General features: G+C 34.7%; 3 protein-coding genes across 4 annotated transcripts in view; 2 read left to right on the top strand and 1 right to left on the bottom strand.

The window, feature by feature from the left end:
- The window catches only part of LOC123312229 (protein DDI1 homolog 2), a 32,624-nt gene extending 28,708 nt beyond the window's left edge, over positions 1-3,916 (top strand). For both annotated transcript variants that reach the window (XM_044896555.1, XM_044896557.1), the window contains exon 6: positions 2,755-3,916. In XM_044896555.1, coding sequence (XP_044752490.1) covers positions 2,755-2,978 — 224 coding nt within the window. In that variant the 3' untranslated portion in view covers positions 2,979-3,916. The remainder of the gene's footprint in view (positions 1-2,754) is intronic.
- A 3,131-nt stretch (positions 3,917-7,047) lies between these two features.
- On the bottom strand, positions 7,048-8,062 carry LOC123312527 (B-cell receptor-associated protein 31). The gene has a single exon (XM_044896989.1). The coding sequence runs from the start codon at positions 7,893-7,895 to the stop codon at positions 7,206-7,208; it is 690 nt and encodes a 229-aa protein (XP_044752924.1). The 5' UTR covers positions 7,896-8,062; the 3' UTR covers positions 7,048-7,205.
- A 197-nt stretch (positions 8,063-8,259) lies between these two features.
- On the top strand, positions 8,260-20,291 carry LOC123312525 (putative neutral sphingomyelinase). The gene is made up of 5 exons (XM_044896985.1): positions 8,260-8,485; positions 8,543-8,716; positions 12,206-12,389; positions 16,292-16,449; positions 19,343-20,291. The coding sequence occupies exons 1-5, from the start codon at positions 8,448-8,450 to the stop codon at positions 19,977-19,979; spliced, it is 1,191 nt and encodes a 396-aa protein (XP_044752920.1). The 5' UTR covers positions 8,260-8,447; the 3' UTR covers positions 19,980-20,291.
- Positions 20,292-20,685: the final 394 nt, after the last annotated feature.

Here is a 20,685-nt window from a genome sequence, read left to right as displayed (position 1 = left end):
ATATAGTGCCATTGATCTTTGATTGTTTTGATGACTAATTCTTTCGGAATGTTTGTAGTACATCTAGTGACACTAATACATAACCATCCGGTACTACTGTTGATTTCAGTTCTTCAACCAACATGATTGAGTTTTCAACATCGAACACTGAGGTTGATAGAACATCACTTAGTATTTCGTGTAGGAATTTTGCAATTTTGTAGCTGGGAGATTTTATGCTACTAACTACAGGTCTTAATTTTACTTCTCTTTTATGGGTTTTCCTAAGGAAGTATGTTTTCGGTGCTACACTATTATACGATATTAGCATCTTGTACTGTGATTCTGTTATGATTGAGTCTTTCTTAAGTAGTTTTAAGTAATTATTAATTATTAATTTTGTTCTGAATTCTTTTGGTTGGGTCAGATGGTAATGCCTTGTATGTTGCTTCATCATTCAGCATTTTTTTAGCCTCTGTAACATATTCGTCTTTATACATTATTACGTGGTATAATAGTGTAGCACCGAAAATATACTTCCTTAGGAAAACCCATAAAAGAGAAGTAAAATTAAGACCTGTAGTTAGTAGCATAAAATCTCCCAGCTACAAAATTGCAAAATTCCTACACGAAATACTCATCGATGTTCTATCAACCTCAGTGTTCGATGTTAAAAACTCATTCATGTTGGTTGAAGAACTGAAATCAACAGTAGTACCGGATGGTTATGAATTAGTGTCAATAGATGTAATTTCTTTGTTTACAAACATTCCGAAAGAATTGGTCATCAAAACAATCAAAGATCAATGGCACTATATTAAAAATTTCACGAATTTGAGACAGAAAAAATTTGTTCATCTTGTAGATTTATGTTTTGAAGGAGGGTACTTCGTTTTTGAGGGTGTTTTCTATGATCAAATAGAGGGTACAGCAATGGGTTCCCCGGCAAGCTCGACATTTGCGAAATTAGTTATGCTCGCTTTGTTTGCATATGTGATATCAAAGTTGAATTTCCATATCTTTCTAATAAAACTCTATGTTGATGATACACTACTATCGATACCTAAAGAAAAATTTGAAGAGACTCTGAACGTTTTCAACTCATTCCACCAAAAAATAAGGTTTGCCCTAGAAAGAGAAAAGAACCAGAGTATTCCATTTTTAGACATATTAATCATCAGAGAGAAAAATAGATTGAGAACAAATTGGTACATGAAGCCGATCAACACAGGTAGATGCGTAAATTTCCATTCCAATCACAGCTTCTCGCAAAAGAGGAATATAGCAGGAAATTTGATAAATAGAGCGATTTCTCTGAGCGATGAGGAATATAGAATAAATAATTTGAATAAAGAGACTGAAATCCTGAAACAGAACAACTATCCAACATACTACATAAAAACCTGTATGAACATCTACAATAGAGCTAAACGTACTATCAAATCGAACATCGACACAGACGTAGAGACGGTGAGCACATCACAATGCACATTAACATCACAACATATAACAACTAAAAAATATTTCAAACTAGTATTTTATCCTACATTATCATATAAGATTGAAAAAATTTTCCGCGAATACAATGGTGCTGCAGCATTCTATAATGTTCTCAATAATAAGATGAAATTTTACACAAAACTAAAATAAAGAACACCAATTTTACAGCAATCAGAAATTGTTTATAAAATAGAATGCAATAACTGCACAAAATGCTACATAGGCCAGACAAAGCAACTACTACAGGAGAGGATAAGACAACATAAAAATGATGCAGAAAAATCTCACATAACACAGGGAACGGCTCTCGCTTCTCGGAGGTCACAGTTCTGGATTACGAACCTATCTACAGTAGACGGCTAATTAGTGAAATGGTTCACATAAGGTCCAACAACACAGTAAACTATAGGGAAGACGTCCAACATATCAGTTTGGTGTATAATAGTCTTATATTGGGCAATGCTGGGGTTTCAGTGACTCAAAATGGTGGTTCTTAATGATGGATATAACTGAGAGCTTTCGGAGCCTCGATATTTGTGTTGTTTGTTCATTTTGGTGTTTTATAGTGAAAGTCATTTGAATATATCTAAGGTGCATCCACCAAAAACAAAATGTTTTGATTTAGTTTGTTAAGTTGTTTATTACCATTGTTGTTTTTACCTTATTGTTTTTTACCCGAGATGTGATATTGTGACGAACATATATAATGTTTTATGGGAGAGTTGAATGTCATCTCCATGTTGCTCATTGTGATTTGTGGAACATACCGGGAGGCGATTCTGTTTACCCATGTCGTTTTAACAACACGTGTACCACTTGAAGATTGAATGAAAATTGATACGAGATACTTAGACAATTATTTTAATAAAATTGACGATATTCAATCCGATGAAATACGAGGTGAGTGGCAGATCGTCTCTAGGTCCTTTTTATCTGTTTCTGGTTTTATTTTGACATTCCAGCCTTGAGAAAGAATCACAACCGATTCGAAACGTTGGCGATGTATTAAAAGGATAATGAATAAAAATTTGTCCAAATTCCTGCGAAAATTATTTTAATATATTGGTTCTGTTTCCTATATAAACGGAAGTCGCTATTCTATAAAAATATTTTCAGTTAAATAGACAAGTGTCGAACAGTCTTGGTACAAAATTTCAGCCCAATATTGCCACTAGTTCTCCCAAAGCAAAAATCTAAATAAATAGTTAACTTTCAATCACCCTCTGATTGTCATTCATACAATGTACGACTGAATTCAAACTATTATAATTTCAGCTCAAACAGCTGCTAGCTCAAGTTCTAGTTCACAACCAATGATAACAAGTACAACACCAAATGTCTCTCAAATATCCGAAGATGATAGATTTACAGAAGAAACAGTCCAGGAGATCATAAAATTAGGATTTTCTAGAGAGCAAACTATACTTGAACTGAGAAGATTCAATGGAGATAAAACCCAGGCAATGGCAGCTTTGTTTGCGAAGTCACTGAAGTTTTGAAAATTATCTTTTAGGGTTTTTATTTTATTGATTAATTGTGATCATACTCTGATATATCATTTAATTTTTCATACATTTATATAAGGAATTTTTCCGCTTTTGTATTTTCTATAACTCAAACTCGTTTGGAAAAGATTGGGATAAGTTTCTTCTTTTTGCTCCAAATTAGGATAATTCGACGATATACACTGAGTGGCATATCAAAGTTATTGAATCTACTTTCCACTAAATAAATCAAAAAAGATCTCTTTTAATTTTCTATGAACAATGAAATTGCATCAGTTAGGTTATCAGTTACCATTCAAAGATTACCATGAATTGTCATTGTATTTGAATGATATGAAAAATTTTGAATTTATTTTGATTGATCAGAATTATTTGTACAGCAGAATCTATTTATTGCAAAAATATGATTTAATTTATTTTACTTTCATAAACTTTTGTTCCAGTTCCATTACCTAAATTATTTCCTATGGTTTTGGTTCTTCATCATTATTTAAACATTTATCAAGAATTGAATTACATGAGAATTTGAATAAACTGTAAATATTGTGCTCAACGGTGATATTACATGTAATTTTTTTAATGATTGTATAAACATTAGTTTTATTGAAAAAAAAAATTGTTCACAGCTTGAACAGATCATGATCGAGTTTAATCCTACAACATCAAACTTTTTTCCTACTACCAAGTCCTCAGATGCTATTGTATACTAAGCAATAATTATTCCAATTTATTCAGAGAAAAAAAGTATGATTTGAACTCGAATTTAAAAAAAAAATGATTGAAATATCATTTTTTTCAACTGATTGTATTTTTTCAATTGGAATAGATTCGATATTAGTTTGATACAACTTTAGAATGAGCTGGAATTAGATATTAATATAATTGGGATGTTTATTCGTATTTGTGAATGATTGAATAAATTTCATATTATATTCTTTCGTTTTTTTTTGTTTACACCCAATATCCATGGTCTATTTGACCATTGAGTATTAACTTAATACTCAAAGATTTGACTACAAATATTTTTGAACTCTGGTTATTAATTGTAGTATGTAATACTTAAAAAATGTATCATTGCCAAGACACGCAATCAATCCGAAATGATGAACGATTGGTCGAAATGATTAACGACAGAGTACAATTGAAATAATGGGCTTGTTCGTAGAGTGGTTCACAACGGTTGTGAACTGCACAGAGCAAGCGCAAATGGATTTTCGCTACCCTAAAATGGAATTGCGGTTGCTCTGTACAGTTCACCACTCTACGTCTAATTATTTATTATGCATTATTTTGACAGTTTGGACTGGACTGGTGCGTCAACTCTCATTGGTTTTGGACGTGAAGCAACCGTGCAGCTCAATTTAACTCCCCTGACAGCTCTCTAGCACCAATCAAAAGGTAGAGTGCGCCAGTGCATGAAGCCACAGGTATTTGAAGACGGTGAAGCCCGTACACTAATACATTTTGGATTTAGATATTATGTCGGCATAATTTGAATTTGATTTCATTATACAGGTTACGCAAATTTAACGCCGAACATAATGAATGCCATGAGAAAGAAGAGGACTGCAGAAATGCAATCGCTCAGTGCGAGTCATTACAGGTGATAAATTGTTTGATATTCATATTGATTTGCCCAAATTCATTTTATTCTTAACTGAGTTTCGCTTTTCTTATCAGTAAAGCAGTACCCACTCTAGCGACCAAGTGTAGTAGCAACACAGTATCATTGTACTTGCAATGACAGTATAGATAGACACCAGTGTCTATTCTATACTGTGGTAACAACTGATCTTAATCAGACCGCTCTCGACGAGCGGTCCATACGAACATTCGATAATTTATGTCCTGTAATAAAATGATTCACTCACTGGGCGATTGCATTTCTACAGTGCTCTCCTTCCTCATGCATGGCATTCCCTATGTTCGGCATTGAATTTTCGTAATATTTATACCAAAGTACCTACCATTTATTTACTGATTCATTGCCTTGACGTGTAGTGGTAAAATTCCAGGCTCTGGGATAGATAACCTCAAGATTGATATAACTTGAGATTATGGAGGGTAACCTCCAAACCTGAGATCATACTAGAACACAACCTAATGGGATACCCCAATCGCGCGTTCTAATAAACAATTCGTCGATAGCGTATTTATGAATAATTTAAACAAATAAAAGAGGCCTAATGTAAGGAAATTTAAATAATTTTTGTTAGTAGATGCACTGGAGACTTTTGTGGTTAGGGTAGGCGACGCCTATCATTGCCTACCCCGACGAGTCGCCACTGACATTTACTGAAGAGAACAATGAACGAAGGTGAAATCGTTATTAAATCTTCAGATATTTTCGTCCAACTGAAGTTTCCTCAAATTATCTGTTAGTTTCTTCGGTATCAATGATGAAACGACAATAGGGATGGTCTTGATTCTTTATTGTTACCTTTTAACTTCCATTGTCTTCTCATTTGTTCTTACAGATTCTGTATTTCGGAATATTTCCGATGTGTTGTGATGAGGATGTATTATTCTGGCAAAAATGCACCCTTATTTTAGAATAATCTGTTTTGTTTCATTTCAAGTACATTTCATTTCGAATTAATTTTGAGAGGAATATTTTCAGTTTCCAATTCAGGATTGCGACATTCCGCACCGTTTTATTCTTGGAAAATAATTTACGTTGAGTTTCCCCCTTTTTTTTGGATATTCCGGATAGAATTTTTCGTTACTTTCATCTGATTATTTTCTTTTCTGAGTGCAAGTGCCCGTCCAGAAACCATCGGTAAGACGACACTCTGTTTTTTTTTATATTGTTGGAACTTCAGCCCCCATTTCTACCCGTCCTGAACCACAGTTTGAGCTCCACCCCTACTGTTAATAGGATACCCCGCAGGCGTGGATACTCAGGGGGTACCGAGCACACTTTGGGGTGGTGACCCTTCCTTACTTTCCAACGTTCACCTCTGCTGCTAGTACGATACCCCGCTGGCGTGGATACTCAGGAGGTGCAGAACGCACCTAGAGGTGAACTGCTGTAAGTCAGTGCCGTATATTTAATCCCCTAACCTGGCTGAGGTCCAATACATATACGTTAAGAGTGAGTCTTAGGTTCTGGCTGGCGAACACGTAAGTAAACACCGAGTGAGTATTCACATGAATACTCAAAGGTTCAACTGGTGATGTGCTGGATGATTTCATGTTTCGCACAGCCATAACGACAGCTATCGAGGTAAACTTGGCGATATATTTCATTTAATTCTTTGTTGGAATTACTTGATCTTGGATGGCAACGATGAATCGCTCTGTTTTGAGTAACACTTACCAGACGTCAACCAGATTCGACGCATATATGTCGATGTAATCATGGACCATGGTTGACCTCGTTCTGATGTCTCCCATGTAAGGGTTTGCCAATCGGTTTCTGCATTTTGCTTTCTCCAGAGTTAAGGGAGTGGAAATGTCAGCATCACAAACTACTCAAATCTTTAAAAAAAACTGTAGATGATCCATACTGGGAATTGAATTTATTGTTTTTTTAGATTTACTATTATATATAGTATACACTTTAATATCTTTAAGTGAATTTAGAGTGCTCATATTATTGTCAGTTTTTTGAACATGTGGTTTGGAATTATTTTTGGGTTGTGGGGTTGTTGTTTTTTGCACGATATAACTCATACCTATCATTTAAGTGGGTACTGTTTCTGGGGTAATCCTATATGTATTCCTATTTATCATAATGAATAAGTGAATAAAAAAGTTCTTAAAACAAACAAGATATATTTTGAAATACATAAGTTTCCTCAGTGGCACAACACACATACATAATTATAATTCTGGCTCCATATGAGTATCAGACTGCGTGGTAGACTCATTTGGTAAATCAAGAAGCTTGTCTGAATTGCCAATGTTGTGGGATTATAAAGAAAAAAAAAGAATTTTTCTGATTAACATTCCAAAATATTCTTCCTCTTTAATTAACATAATCCACTTTTTTATTATGCATGTAGAATCTGTATTAAATTGTATGTACTAGAGTTCCTTTTTTCTTTTCCAATAAAAAATATTTAATTTAAAAATTTTATTGCAACAAAAATCCAAACCAAGTTACATCCATAGCTATATTCCAAGGCACAACAATCTATGTTCAAATGGTAGAACAACACATTAATAAATTAGCTAATCTAATAACAATAATATGTAAAAAAAGAAATACCATTAAAATTATTCACTTTTCTTATCCTCAGAACTGATGGTGATTTTCTTCTGAAGCTTACTATGTTCTTCAGCCAAACGGTCATATTCCTTTGCCAAGTTATCTGCTTGGGTTTTAACAGCAGATTTATCCTTTTCCGCAAGTTTCAATTTTTCCTTCAAAGCTGAAATTTCTGCTCTCATTTCATTAATTTCTTTATCATGGGCTTCATTGCTCAAGTTTTCCTTAATATCACCTTGTTGCTTAAGGTAACTTTTAGCTGCTGCTGAAGCACTTTGAGCTTGTTTCATAGAAGCTTCCGATTGTGCCAAAAGTGCAGCTTGAGAAGAAATCAACATTACCAATCTTCGGATAACAAGTGATAAAAATAGGGCGAATCCAGAAATATAGAAGTTTCTTTGTGCCCTAAATAGTCTCATACTTTCTTGCATTTCCAAGTCCAAATGTGCGTGTCCATCCCTGTCTCCTTGGGGATTTGAGTATTTTCTCATTTCTCTTATAGCGTCCAAACAGAATAAGACTAAAATTGCGAGAAGTACCACAAAATAAATACCAGCTTGACGTTTGAGACCTTGGAGAAATCTTGATTTGAAGAGGGAATTCCATTTTTTTGGACTCGCTATCGGCAAAACCAAAAAAAGAACTACTACTATTTCTGCATAGAGAAATCCGGCGATCAATGTCCACTGTAGACTCATCACTAGTTGTCTCTACTTCTTATTTCAACAAAAGCAAAAAAGATATACAATAAAACGGCGTTATAAGACCAGGTAACAAAAATCTTCGTATTAGTTTTATAATGACGAATGACCTCAATCAAATCAAATGAGTCAGATAATGACAGATAAGAGATAACCAACTTGTTCAGAGCAATCTTGTCAGATCAGGCAGCTGTCACCACAGATCACAGAATACTTAACACAGAAAATGACAGAAAACACCAACCAACCAGAGCAGAGACTCTGACTAGAGACATTTCTCCATACCACAGTCAGAGTCACAGAACACACCCTTGACTTACTTTATGGTCAGAGTCAGCTGTCAAAGTCAGCTGATTCTGACATAACACGAAATAGCTGACGTACTGGTTGCCTGGATGCCTTGTACGTTGTACGTGGAATGAGGAATGTGGAAAGGAATGTCTGATACCTATAAAATGAATAAATAAAGTAAATGTAAAATAGGACAGAAAATACATTGAGGTATTAAACTCCAGGCCCCTTGTACTTATAAAAATTTTCATTGATAAGATGGAACTGGATTTCAAAATATTTACGCTGAATTGCTGGTAAGTATATACGTTCAATAAATTAGTGAAATTTATTGTGATTTCTGTTATTTTTAGGGGAATCCCATTCATTGCTAAAAATTTACAAGAAAGATTCGAAGCTATTGGAAATTTTTTAGTAGAAAAAGATTATGATTGTGTTTGTCTACAAGAAGTGTGGACTTATAAACAATTTTCACAAATCCAGTCCAAAATTTCTAAGACACTGCCATATGGACATTACTTTTTTAGGTATGTGTAGAGTTTTTCTGATTAATTTTCCAATATCTTGATAATAAGTTGACTAGTTACTGCATAAGGCATAGGTATTAATGGTAGATGGAGTAGTGAGTTACTTTGTGATAGTTTATTATAAGGAAATGAGATAAAATTACCTAATTTTCTATCACTTCATTTTTCGTAGTACAAAAGGTGAAATATTGGATTAAGAAATGAAATTAATGCAGATGCATAACATTTCCTGATGTTAAATCAAAAGTCTTAATTGAAGTAGCAAACTACCATCACCCAAAGTATTAACAGAATTCCCATCTTGTCAAGAAAGCTATGGAGTTTCTGCTGGGTTTACCTCCTTTACACCTTGTAGTTACAGAGGTGGCTATGAAAACAACTCTTAGAGTTTGGGAACAGGGACAATGGCGCAATAAAGAACTGTTCAGTGAGCTTTTGTTGGTCCGGGACCGGCGCTGCCTATCTGTCGTACATCTGCCAAGAATTTTTTCAATAGATGGCTAGATAGGAAATTTTCCTCTGAATGCAGTATGCCAGGTGGTCTCAGGCAGTCAAGGCTTCTCATTGAGAGACCATCCTCTGTGCCTGTGGTCAAAATTCTCTTAGCAATTGGGAGGAAAAAACTGAGTCTAGTGACTGGAGCAATGACTGGGCCATTTGTTTAATAAACACTTATATAGAATCGGACTGACTAACTGTTCCCTGTGCCGCTGGTGCAGGACCAGTGATGAAACGGTTGAACACATTCTATTATTCTGCAGCCACCTTGAAGACTTAAAGATGACACACCTAGGAAACACAACACCCACAACTCCTATGGTGAGAGGAACTCCTCTTTTTCGACTTTTGGCGTTAATCTTCACTCTCAGAGTTAGAAAAATGAATTGAGTTGGTCCTTGTTTCCTGTCAGATGTCGTTAGGGTGTATGCCTTTATCATACCTATAATGACATCAAATGAAGGGGCCATCAATCTATTCCATTTTTATCCAGGTATCAGTTATATTGCTCTGACAAGGTCAAATGAGACCGAAACCATGGTCAGCACCTTCTCTTTCTCCGCGAGATGGGATTCATGTTAATACTTTCAGTGATGATGGTTTGTTAGTTTGATTAAGAATGAAACATTTGTTGATTTAATATCAGCCGGTGCTATTCATCTGGATTAATTTCATTTCTTAATCTAATGTATCTGATGAATTTATTAGATTCTTCTATTTGCTACATAGAGAATTCCGAAATTATTGATTAAATTGTGTCCATGACCAACAACTTTTATAGTTATTCAAATAACTTAATTCTTGTTATTAAGCACATTTGATATAAGAATAAACAAACACAGGAAGGTATTCGAATAACAAGAAATAAATGGGCAACAAAATTTTAATGCTGATTTTGCGCTAAATACGAGTACCTATTTCTTCAGTTTGATACTTTTCTAAGTTGAATTCATATATTTTATTTCTATCATTGAAACTACAGAAATTATATGTGATATTTTGTAGCCAGATATTAAGCTGCATCTGTACTTTGTACTTGCAAGACCTGTTTCAATGTCAATAATCCTTCAAGCTAATATGTTTCTTCGTGGAGCCGATCCAAGAATGTTTTGGTGTTAGTTCGCTAGCGCGTAATTTCGCAATTTTCTCAGCAAAACTTTTGTTCATAGGTGAAACAGAATAGAACCCGGTCATAGATAACTTGACATGAATCCGTTATGGATTTAGAGTTGATAAAGTGGGCGCAAGGAATAATTGTTGCTCTTTAAAAAAATCTTCATGATATTAATGTCTTATTTATAATTCCTACCATTTTTATTTGTTGATGGGGGACTAGGCATTGAAGTTGGTGAAATAAAATACTAATCTAAACATGTCCAAACTTTAAAGAAAAAATGACAGGCTCAAGATACTTTGAAAAAATCTTTCTTTTGATCAGTTATAAAGGGTGACATGTTTAAGTGATTACATCTCGTTTATTTGAATTATTCAGCTACACTAACGTAGACCTCCATGAATATAAAGATGCTTTTGTTTTTAGCGAATACTATGTCATTTAGTTCATATCTCTTTGATTATGGTGACCATCAAGTAGCGGCGTATTGATTGAATACTCTGAAGTTGCATTGCAATACTCGAGTGCAAAGGCATGCTAACTATTTTCCTGAGTATTTGCCATTATTGCTTGATATTGATTAATAATATAATATTGAGATAGGGTACCTATTTTAACAGAATTTGACGGCTATTCCTCTGAAACGTTGCGTTAGTTTAAACACTTTGTATTCTTTATTGTAGTATTTACAATATGTCAAAATATGATACAATAAACTTCAGATACATCACCATATCTTATATCTGAATCCACCTACCCTCAAGCTTTATTCAGGGTGTTTACTAAAGATGAAGAAAACATTTTGTGAAATATGGGCTCGAATATGCAGTTTCTGCGATATGGGGAGATTCTTGCTCAACAAAAAGATGAGAAAAGTTCACATTTTTGATACCCCAGGTCCCATATTTTTAAGGAATCGCTTCTCGCATTTTTGCTGCATCTTTGGTCAACGCACTTTTTATTTGAGACTAGGTATAATCCTGTACAAAAATATACATGGTGTGCAAGTTATCTTTGGTCAAATTTAACTGTTTGATTCTACAAGCAATTTGCAACAAAAAGGTTCCTAGAGAGTATGGTTCAGAATTTTTCACTCCAAACGGGACATATCTTGATATGCCTCTACTATCGAGGCGTTTGCATCTATGTCAGTTCATATAGCTGAAAATTTCCATATTGACTTGCTTCACCACGGTTGGGTGGGGATATATAACCTCTTGCTGAAAATTTCACGAACTCTTTTTTTTCCTTACTAGTTGGCTGCATTTATCGGCCATGTCCTAGTTCAGTAGATCGGAATTGTGCCGACTCTATATACTCCCTATCATTAAGTTCGCAGGACGTGCTTGGTGGCCTTCTTTTCGAGCAGATGCGCATCTCCTAGAATCAATTCTACGGTAGGTAACTCGTTGTCCCTAAGGCATCGTTCGTCCTTCGTTGCAGATTTTTAATTTGCCATACTTTGGCTATAGAATCACTGTGAGATTTGGCCAGGGGTAATTTGGACTTCCTATGTATATAAACAAGAAAAACATCCGCTTCCTTATCGACTTCTCAGCAATTTGTTTTTTTCAGGTTTTAATAAAATAAGAACAGTTTAAATAAGAAGAGTCATTTGGTTTTATTGAATTAGTTTTATTAGAGCATGAAAAGAACAAATAAATCTATTGCCAGAACGACTTGGGGAAAGTGTTGGCTTTTCTTTTTTCTACGCCGATATTTGTATGAGATCCAGTTGTATAAAGAACCTTACTAGATCTTGTTTACATGGTCTAGGCAATATTTGCTGCTATTCATATTCCTGGATGCTTCATATCAGAAGAATAACATATTCAATATATTATGCACTCAATGAGGAATACTTTTCGATATTTCAGTGGCTCAATGGGTTCTGGCATTTGTATATTTTCGAAGTACCCAATAGTAGATGTTTATTTCCATCAGTGGGCTGTGAATGGTTACATACATAAAATACACCATGGTGATTGGTTTGGTGGAAAAGGAGTTGGTCTTTGTAAATTGCAATTAGATGAATATTTAGTCAACGTATACACGGCTCATGTAGGTTATATCTTCTCTATCTTATATATTTTAGCTGTACACTCAGTAATAGTAAGAATTTCAATAATTTATGGTATACGTGAATATATGAGTAAACCATCAAAAATCTGGCTCCCAGCTCAACCTTGAAATTGTACGGATCTCTTAAAGAGCTGGGTTCAATTTTAACTCGACTTGAACCTGAACTCTTTAACCGGGCCTCAGAAAATATTTTATCGATCGAAATAAATAGAAATCCGATGGTTTGAAATAAAAAGAATTAAGAAAGGTGTGAAAACAGTCCGAGTGTTCTGAGATGAACGTTACTCGATGCATATACCTCACCACTGGACTTCCCATGTGAACTATAGTCTATTCACTTTCATAAAAGCACTCTGCTGGCTATGGAAATTTGACTTATTTCATACTGTAATACGAAAATATGAGGTTATGTCGAAACATTTTTTGATTTTAAATCAGCAGAAGAAGAAATCAGCTCTATGTTGTCCGCTCTATATAAAATTTTTAGTAATTACGTATTTCTCACAATTCTCACAAATTTAAATTGGAAAATAAATTAATTCGAAAATATGTGATGAACATAATTAACATTTATATAAACTGGTCAAAGGTATTCTTTATCAAGTTAATTGCATAGAAAAGACGAGAAATAAGTTTTTAAATATATTTATTTATTTATTTTGATGACTTCACGCGATCAGTTGGTTCTTATCAAGAATTTATTTAACAAAATCAACCCAAAGATGAAATTCATCTGATGAAGTGGTGGGGAATGGGTATCTCAAAAATGAAGTGTTAAATTTTTCAAATTATAATTTCAATTATGTCGTTGCAGGTCTTTTCTGAAAATAAAGTCCTCGACTGCCACCATTCTTTCTGAGTGTCTCAATAGAAGGAAATTTTTTGTCATCCTCTTCATTCACTGTCTTCCTGATTGTAGAAACATTCAGCTGAAATATAAGTAGTTCAGACTCAGACTCAATATAAATTTACTCACATTGAATGTTCGATAACGTCTTATATGGGCCATATGCATAAATAAGTAGTAAATGCTTTTTTTTTTCAGTTTATTGAAATGAACTTATACATTTTATAAGTAACTGACAAAGATAGTTTTATAGTAAAAGCCAATAATCTTCTTTTTGCATACGACACAATAGGGTACTCTAGCGAATTATCAAAATCAGCTGACCGTTCGTTGCCGTGGGACACACAAAGCATTTTATTGAACCGGTGTGTGAATAAGTTTTTTATTTTTATACATTACGCAGTTAATGAGAAAATGCCTGCTTTTTGTTGTGTGTCAAGTGTGAAAGTGGAGGTGAAAAGGACGATGTAAAGTTTTTTAAAATACCCGCTGTTCGGAATTTCAAGGAAAAAACTCGATTAAACGAACCCATTAGGAGATCTAACGTCGGGAACAAAATATTTTCCAAAAACATGTACAAAACACAACTTAAACTAGACCGAAACAACATGCAGGGAAAAGCTTGGGTGTCCCATGGCAACGAACGGTCAGCTGATTTCGACAAATCTTTAGTTAAACTATCCTATGATTGATGATTTCAAAATATTAGGGTTAAAGCGTTACTATATTAGAAAGAGCGGATCTCAATTCTAAATAGCACACCTGATACTATGTCTTCTCTTTTCTCGGAATTTTAGCTGCGGTAACAACAAATATTGAATGTCTCTTCAGTAAATATTTTGTGGCAACGTCGTTTTGACATTAACGACTTTTCATGGGTGCCAAACTTACTCCGTTCTAGTAACAAAAACCAGAAAACTATTCCATGGCTAACCGATCGCTTCTATAAAATGAAACATTTCTGTAGTGCAAATATATTTTACTTCTTTGTATAAGGGTTCCTTTGGCCAAAAAGTCACCTTCGGCCCCTCAGTCCAGATATTGAATTAAATTACAATACAAATGTAATTACTTCTTGTTTTGATATTCATTATAATGTCATGTTGATAAAATTAAAATTTGAAAAAATTCCCATTTTTCTGTAAAGCCCGTTTGTAACAGCCGAGAATTCTCTACCAAATTTTGGTTAGAAAACGGCAGAGATTATTTTGTATGCAACTGAACAGAAAATTCTACCGAAACTAGAAAGTGCGTATGTTACAGTACAGGCGCATGAAATCTCGAGTAAATTTTCTAGAGAATTCTCGGCTATTGCAAACAGGCTTAATAATAGTCTTATTTCGGAAATAAGTCATATTTTTTATGTCAAATAATTTTTCAACCTTAGCTGTGGCCGAAGGTTACCCCAGATCCGAACAATTGTCTAGGTCTAGAGCTTCGGAGTGCCTTAAGGGGAAGTAGTACATACGATTCGAGATCAAGACGATCGACATTGTTTGGTTTACGGATGCTACCCCAAATACGAAAATGTGTCACATCTTTGAGCAATAGCCTGAATTATGTACTGAGTCAGTTGAAAAGTAGAAATTACCACGTGAGAGATAATATTAGGAATATTGAAGAATTTTCAGTTATTCCTGAATTTCACCGTAATTTTGGCATATATTGCTATGAAAATCTTTGCAATATATAAACAATTGAATCGCCGATGTCACCCCGTCGTTATTTTTATCGAAATATGTTGAAAAACCGTCGAAAAATGATTGTGAAAACAAGTTTTGTTTTATTGACACTAAAGTTCAAGTTTTTTTTTCTCATAAAAAAAACAACTAAATTGGAAAGAAAAAAGAGACGGGGTGACATCAAGATGTCCTTTAACTTCAATTTAAAAAAAAAATCAAGACTCAAAGTAAGAAATTGAAAGCGTAAATCAGGAACTAGTGAATGCCGTCTTTGAGGTATTACTTCCCCTTGAGCTACACCAGCCAAATCACACTGCCAAAATTGGAAGCTCACTGCTCAGTACAATTTGTTTCAGTTTTATTACCATTCATTACATTTGTATGTCTTTTCAAACTAGTCAAAATCAAAAAACGGAGTTTCATCTACTTCTACTGTCATTAATTTAAAAAAGAAGGTGAATGAAACAACAGACTGATAAATATGGCAGTAAACTGATCGTTTGTTACCGTATGCGTACCGTTCCATTAAACGAAGATTGAATTCGCCAAGTTTAATGACAAGAAGATAAAGCAAGGGAGGTGCAAATTAGTACAAAGCCCATTGGACGAACTCGCAGTAGCAGTAGCGTAGTGTAGCATAGTAAAATATACTAAAGATAATTTGAAATACCTTGAACTTTTGTGCGAAAACGTTGTTTATCTAATGAATAAGTCCTAGGAAGTGCTGTAGGTACTTTCACGTGTTTGTCGAGTTAGTAGATAAGAAATCAATTCTTCAAAGTTATTGCACTGCATAGCCCAATTTTACGCTCATGCGCAACAGTGTGACGTGTGGCGATACCAGTGATCCGATTATTACCGATTTCTACCGATTTCCTATTGCACCTTCATTGCTATATAATCTTCTGTTTCAATGAAACGGTTCCTACGACCCCTTTTACCATATCAAGATTACACCCCAAAAATTATTGAAAAATATTTCAACTATTACCGGGTGCAGAATATATTTGTTTTTATGGTTTGCGTTGGTACCAAAAGCTGTAACCAAAAGTTATCTTAACGCCTATATTTCAAGACAGAAAGCTTAGTAGAATCCTCATGAATTCATTTTAATAAAATATCTCATCTCGCTTCATATTAACACTAGAACTAATAATTGGTGATTTGTGTATTGTTACAAATGTTGAACATTCCAATATTCATTCATGTGAATTGTGGAGTGGAGTTCCTCAATCATGCAAAAATAAAAACGCGAACAAACACAACTTCATCATGTAAGAAATTTTTTTCTATTCTACTTTCACTTGTTTAAATGGGTTAATATTCCTTCTTGCTGTATTTTCTGTTTACAGTTACATGCTGAATACGATCGAGATAATGATGAATACAAAGCTCATCGTGTTATTCAAGCTTATGACACTGCTCAATTCATTCAGTTCACAATGGGAGGTGCTGATCTGGTGGTTCTTGCTGGAGACTTGAACACAGAGCCTGGTGATTTGGCCTACAAGTGAGTTATATGAATATATTTTTGGTTTATTAAGCTCGATAACTCTTCAAATAATTGACATATTTGTCTTCACCTTTAGCCATTCCGCCATTCGTTTATAAAATAATTTAACGCTTTGTTGGGAATACAGTAGCTCCAGGTGCTTTATGAAATTGGTTGGGCATTTTTTTCCCATGTCGATTATGGAGAATTTGCGAAAGAACCTTTAATTTGGGAAATTTTTATCTAGTCCCAAGAATGTATTACAGTGATCTTGTATTCTGTTAATTCCTCGCCCTTCATGAGAATTTTTGTGGTACCTATTTGGTTGCCTTTTAATTTGAATTGCATTATTATTGGACGAGCTAATGCCAGAAACCACTTGCACTTACAGAGTGCCCAAGCCCAATGAAAAACAGCCATATTTCTCAAATAAAAAGATGTATAAAGACTGTTCTTTGTACAATGTTATAATGATTACCGAAATTAATTGTAATACATTTTAATTGTTCGCAAATGAGTTTGCGATCAATTTCAGATGATTTATCGATATTGAGCAACTGAACAGGTGAAAATGCTGCTACCTACCCCAACGGGCTTAAGACGGAATTTAGATGAATCTCCACTGGTCTGGTAGCAGAAAAGGGGTTCCAAAGGGAAGGAAAACAGGGACTAACCTTCCTTCTGTACCGGCTTCGTGGTTCTCACCTCGCTGATAGACGACACAAGGCACTCAAAGTTGCTCAAGATCACTCTGATTTAACTAATAAATAGATGATTTCAATAAAGAAGACAATGGTGCTATAAATGCGGAAATATTACAGAGGAATCAGACGATTGCTTTAGTTTTTCGTAAACTTCTGGAGCGCACATCGACGATACGATTACGATTATTATCGTGATTGACAGACGACAAAGTTTCTCTTTCTTCCGCATAACGTCGGAGGCGACTGGGTCAACAAACGCCGGACAAACCGGAGTCAGGCAACCCAATTCACGCTTGAACACATTTATTTATTAGAAAGAAATAGCCTAATATCTGAGCAGTCAATATTGTGTTAAGGGGACATTTTTCGATGTCCTTGAAGGCCTTAAAAACGCAGCTCAATACCAGTGAGCGCTACAACCCATGAATTTTGATCAGGAACAGAGATCGAGTGATGACATATCATTTTGAAGGTCTTCGTCAGTTGTTTGCCAAGAAAACAGATATTCTCTTCTGATCGTCTGATTTTATTTTGTTCAATACTAAGAATTCATTGGAATCGAATGTTTGAATGCTTCCATACATGAACAAAAACTCGATTCATAAATTTGAGGTACATTTCGTTGGATATAAAAGAACTTGAGGAGGCTGGCACTGTTCTCAATCGAAAACGGAGAAAGGGTCGTTAATGATGAAGCTACTGAAGTTGTTATTTTGGGCCAAGATGCCTCATTCCGTAAGAATGAGAGAGAATTCCCAGAGGATTCTCGAGTCAGCAGATCATAAGTATCCAGAACTATCCACAAGTACAAGTACCACTTATAAAATAAAGCTCGTGCAAGAGTTCAATCACAGAGCCCTCTATAGACGGCTGTGGTTCAATGATGATAATGCGGACTGGCGTCTAGAATTTTGTGAAAAAATGTCAGACCGCCTGAATAATGATCACTCCTATGCAAAAATTACTTTTCGGGTGGACGTTCTCTTTGAATGACACGAAATAGTCACAACTGTCAATATAGACCGATGCTAAAAGCGGAAACACATTATTAACACGCGACGCGAGCTGACGCGTCTGCAACGGGTGAATTGTACGCGCGTGGCGTCGCGTCGGGTATTCATAATATGATTCTGGTCTATAAAAACAATACATTTGATTCGACTCAACACGCATCACGTTTCATCGGGTCGCGTCGCGTTTTAATAATGTGTTTCCGCCTTAATCCTCATTAAGAAGATACAGAAAATAGACGCAATTCAGCAATTCGTTGGATCAGTGATGACGTAGATGGAGGCTAACGTCAAGCTGAATTGACAGAATATATCGTTAGCAGTGACGTAGCATAAGAAATGGGTAAACTTAGTAAGATATAATTGAATACCTTCAACTTTTGTGCGAAAAAATCTCATGAATAATTTAAAAGAACTGCTGTAGGTACTTCCACAAGTTGGAAAAGTTAGTGGAGAAGAATGAAATTATTTAAATTTATTGTTTATTGGACGGTATCAATTTTATGTAAGCTACGCCAATTCGCGCCCGATGTCATTGTGCACGCTAGTGTAGATGGTGTCAACAACCGAGCGACCCGAGTATTTCCGAGCTCTAATTACACCTTCTTGATCAAAGGTTATAGATAGAGTTAGGTCTTTGTCTTTGTTCTTGGTCATCGTTTAATAAGAGGAAAATATACTCTTCACCAGTAGAAACAAAATGTTTGGTCTAAAATCTTGGGCAATCATAAAGTTTTATTTTAATTATCTCGGAAAAACTGAATGGTGAATCTCTATTCGATATAACCTCGATTTGTGGAAATACTTCAAAATGATAATTACGTACTTGAATCTGAAGAGCTCCTCCCCGTCAGCAGCACCAGTTCGGAGTTTTCTGAGTGAAAATCTTCCCCAGCTTTAGATTGGTACGTAGAATACCTCTAGAATGGCCTGTCCGGTCATCAGATCTGACGCCTATTGATTTTTTCTATAGGGACATCTAAAATCTATCACAGGAGCCAACTCGTTGAAAAAACTAACGACAAAGAATAATTCAAGTCTGGCATCAATTAATGTGAGGCGTGGCTCCTTTTTACTGGCACACCCTGTATATATTATTATGAAGACGTCAGAATACAAAAGAGTTGGTAATCATTAACCAACTGATATCTCCGAGCTTTTCCACAAGTATCCGTAATGTTTTTTTCTTTTGTGTAGATTGCTTTGTACAATTCCAAGTCTAACCGACTCCTTTTTGGCTGCTGGAAATCATGATGATATGAAGTCAACAACAAATGAATCAAAATGGAACTCTTACACCCCATTGAAACTGAGGAGAATGGAGACATGTGGAAAACGTATTGATTATATTCTGTTTCACCCTGGATCTAGATTTAAAGTTCACCTTAACCGTTATGAAATGCCTCTTGAAAAAAGGGTACCTGATAAACATTTCAGTTATTCTGATCATGAAGCAGTTGCATCAGTATTTCATATCAATGGAGATATGGCAAATGATCTTATAGATAATACTATCGATAAGATTTCTGTCCTTGAACAGAGCAGGGATATTCTAAATAAGGAACTGTGTAACTTGAAATCTCGTAAAAGATTTTATTGGCTGTGTAGTCTTTTTCCTTTTTTTTTATTTCTTGTAACAATTTTTACAGATGTTCCTTCCAATTTTGCTATACCATACAACTTTTTAAGGAGTTTCCTTGCTATTGTCACTGTATTTTATGTTGTTATGGCAACAATTTGGAATAGTATAGAAACAAGTGGTGTTGTTTCTAGTTTGTTATCAATGGACATCATTTTGAAAACATTGAGAACAAGAAATCATTTGAATAGTTGATATTCAATGATTAATGGAAAGATAGAAAAAAATTAGCCTAATTGAGAAGTAAAAAAAGTTGGAGGTTAATCTCATTTAGTATAATTTTTTTGCATAAACAAACTTAATATTTGTTGCCAAATAAAAATAATGGACCAAGATTATTGTTATTCAAATGTATAAATCAAATGTATTTAGTCAGTTTGTTAGATTTAATTAAACAGACATTGTTGAATTATTATAATAGAAGACGAATTAGATATGTGACTTTCATTAAATAAGAAAAACTGAAATTATAGATATTCATGGTTGAGAAATATATTTTTTCCTTAATTCATTTTGTCATGAGTCTTACCCAGAAGCTCCTAGTCACCTTCAAATTTAATATTGCTGGTGGATAAATGCCGTAATCAAGGATATCATATCTATATTTAGAAATTCGATTCAAATGAGCGAGAATTATTCATATATCATGTGTATACTACTAGCGGACCAGTCGAACTTCGTTCCGCCTCAAAGATATGCAATGTTGTTTCAACAATGAAGTTAATTTACAATAGATAAAAAAAATAAGCAATTTTACAATAGATATATTGATGTGATTAATAGCGAATTCCATTAGTAAAACTGATGGTAAAGCTATAGCTTTGGTTGTTTTGGAATGATTGTGACATCAAGATATGCACTCATTGCAAACCAGTCAGTGGAATTCGCTATAAGCGTCAGC

The sequence above is a fragment of the Coccinella septempunctata genome, chromosome 4 (assembly GCF_907165205.1).
Source record: "Coccinella septempunctata chromosome 4, icCocSept1.1, whole genome shotgun sequence".
Taxonomy (NCBI): domain Eukaryota; kingdom Metazoa; phylum Arthropoda; class Insecta; order Coleoptera; family Coccinellidae; genus Coccinella; species Coccinella septempunctata.
The sequence above is the reverse complement of the archived record's forward strand: the minus strand, read 5'-3'. Positions and strand labels throughout refer to the sequence as shown.

Excerpts from the sequence above, each read along its gene's own strand:
- LOC123312525 (XM_044896985.1), top strand. The coding sequence starts at position 8,448 with ATGGAACTGGATTTCAAAATATTTACGCTGAATTGCTG. Across the intron at positions 8,486-8,542 it reads ATATTTACGCTGAATTGCTG|GGGAATCCCATTCATTGCTA; the intron begins GTAAGTATATAC and ends TGTTATTTTTAG. Across the intron at positions 8,717-12,205 it reads TATGGACATTACTTTTTTAG|TGGCTCAATGGGTTCTGGCA; the intron begins GTATGTGTAGAG and ends TCGATATTTCAG.
- LOC123312527 (XM_044896989.1), bottom strand. The coding sequence starts at position 7,895 with ATGAGTCTACAGTGGACATTGATCGCCGGATTTCTCTATGCAGAAATA.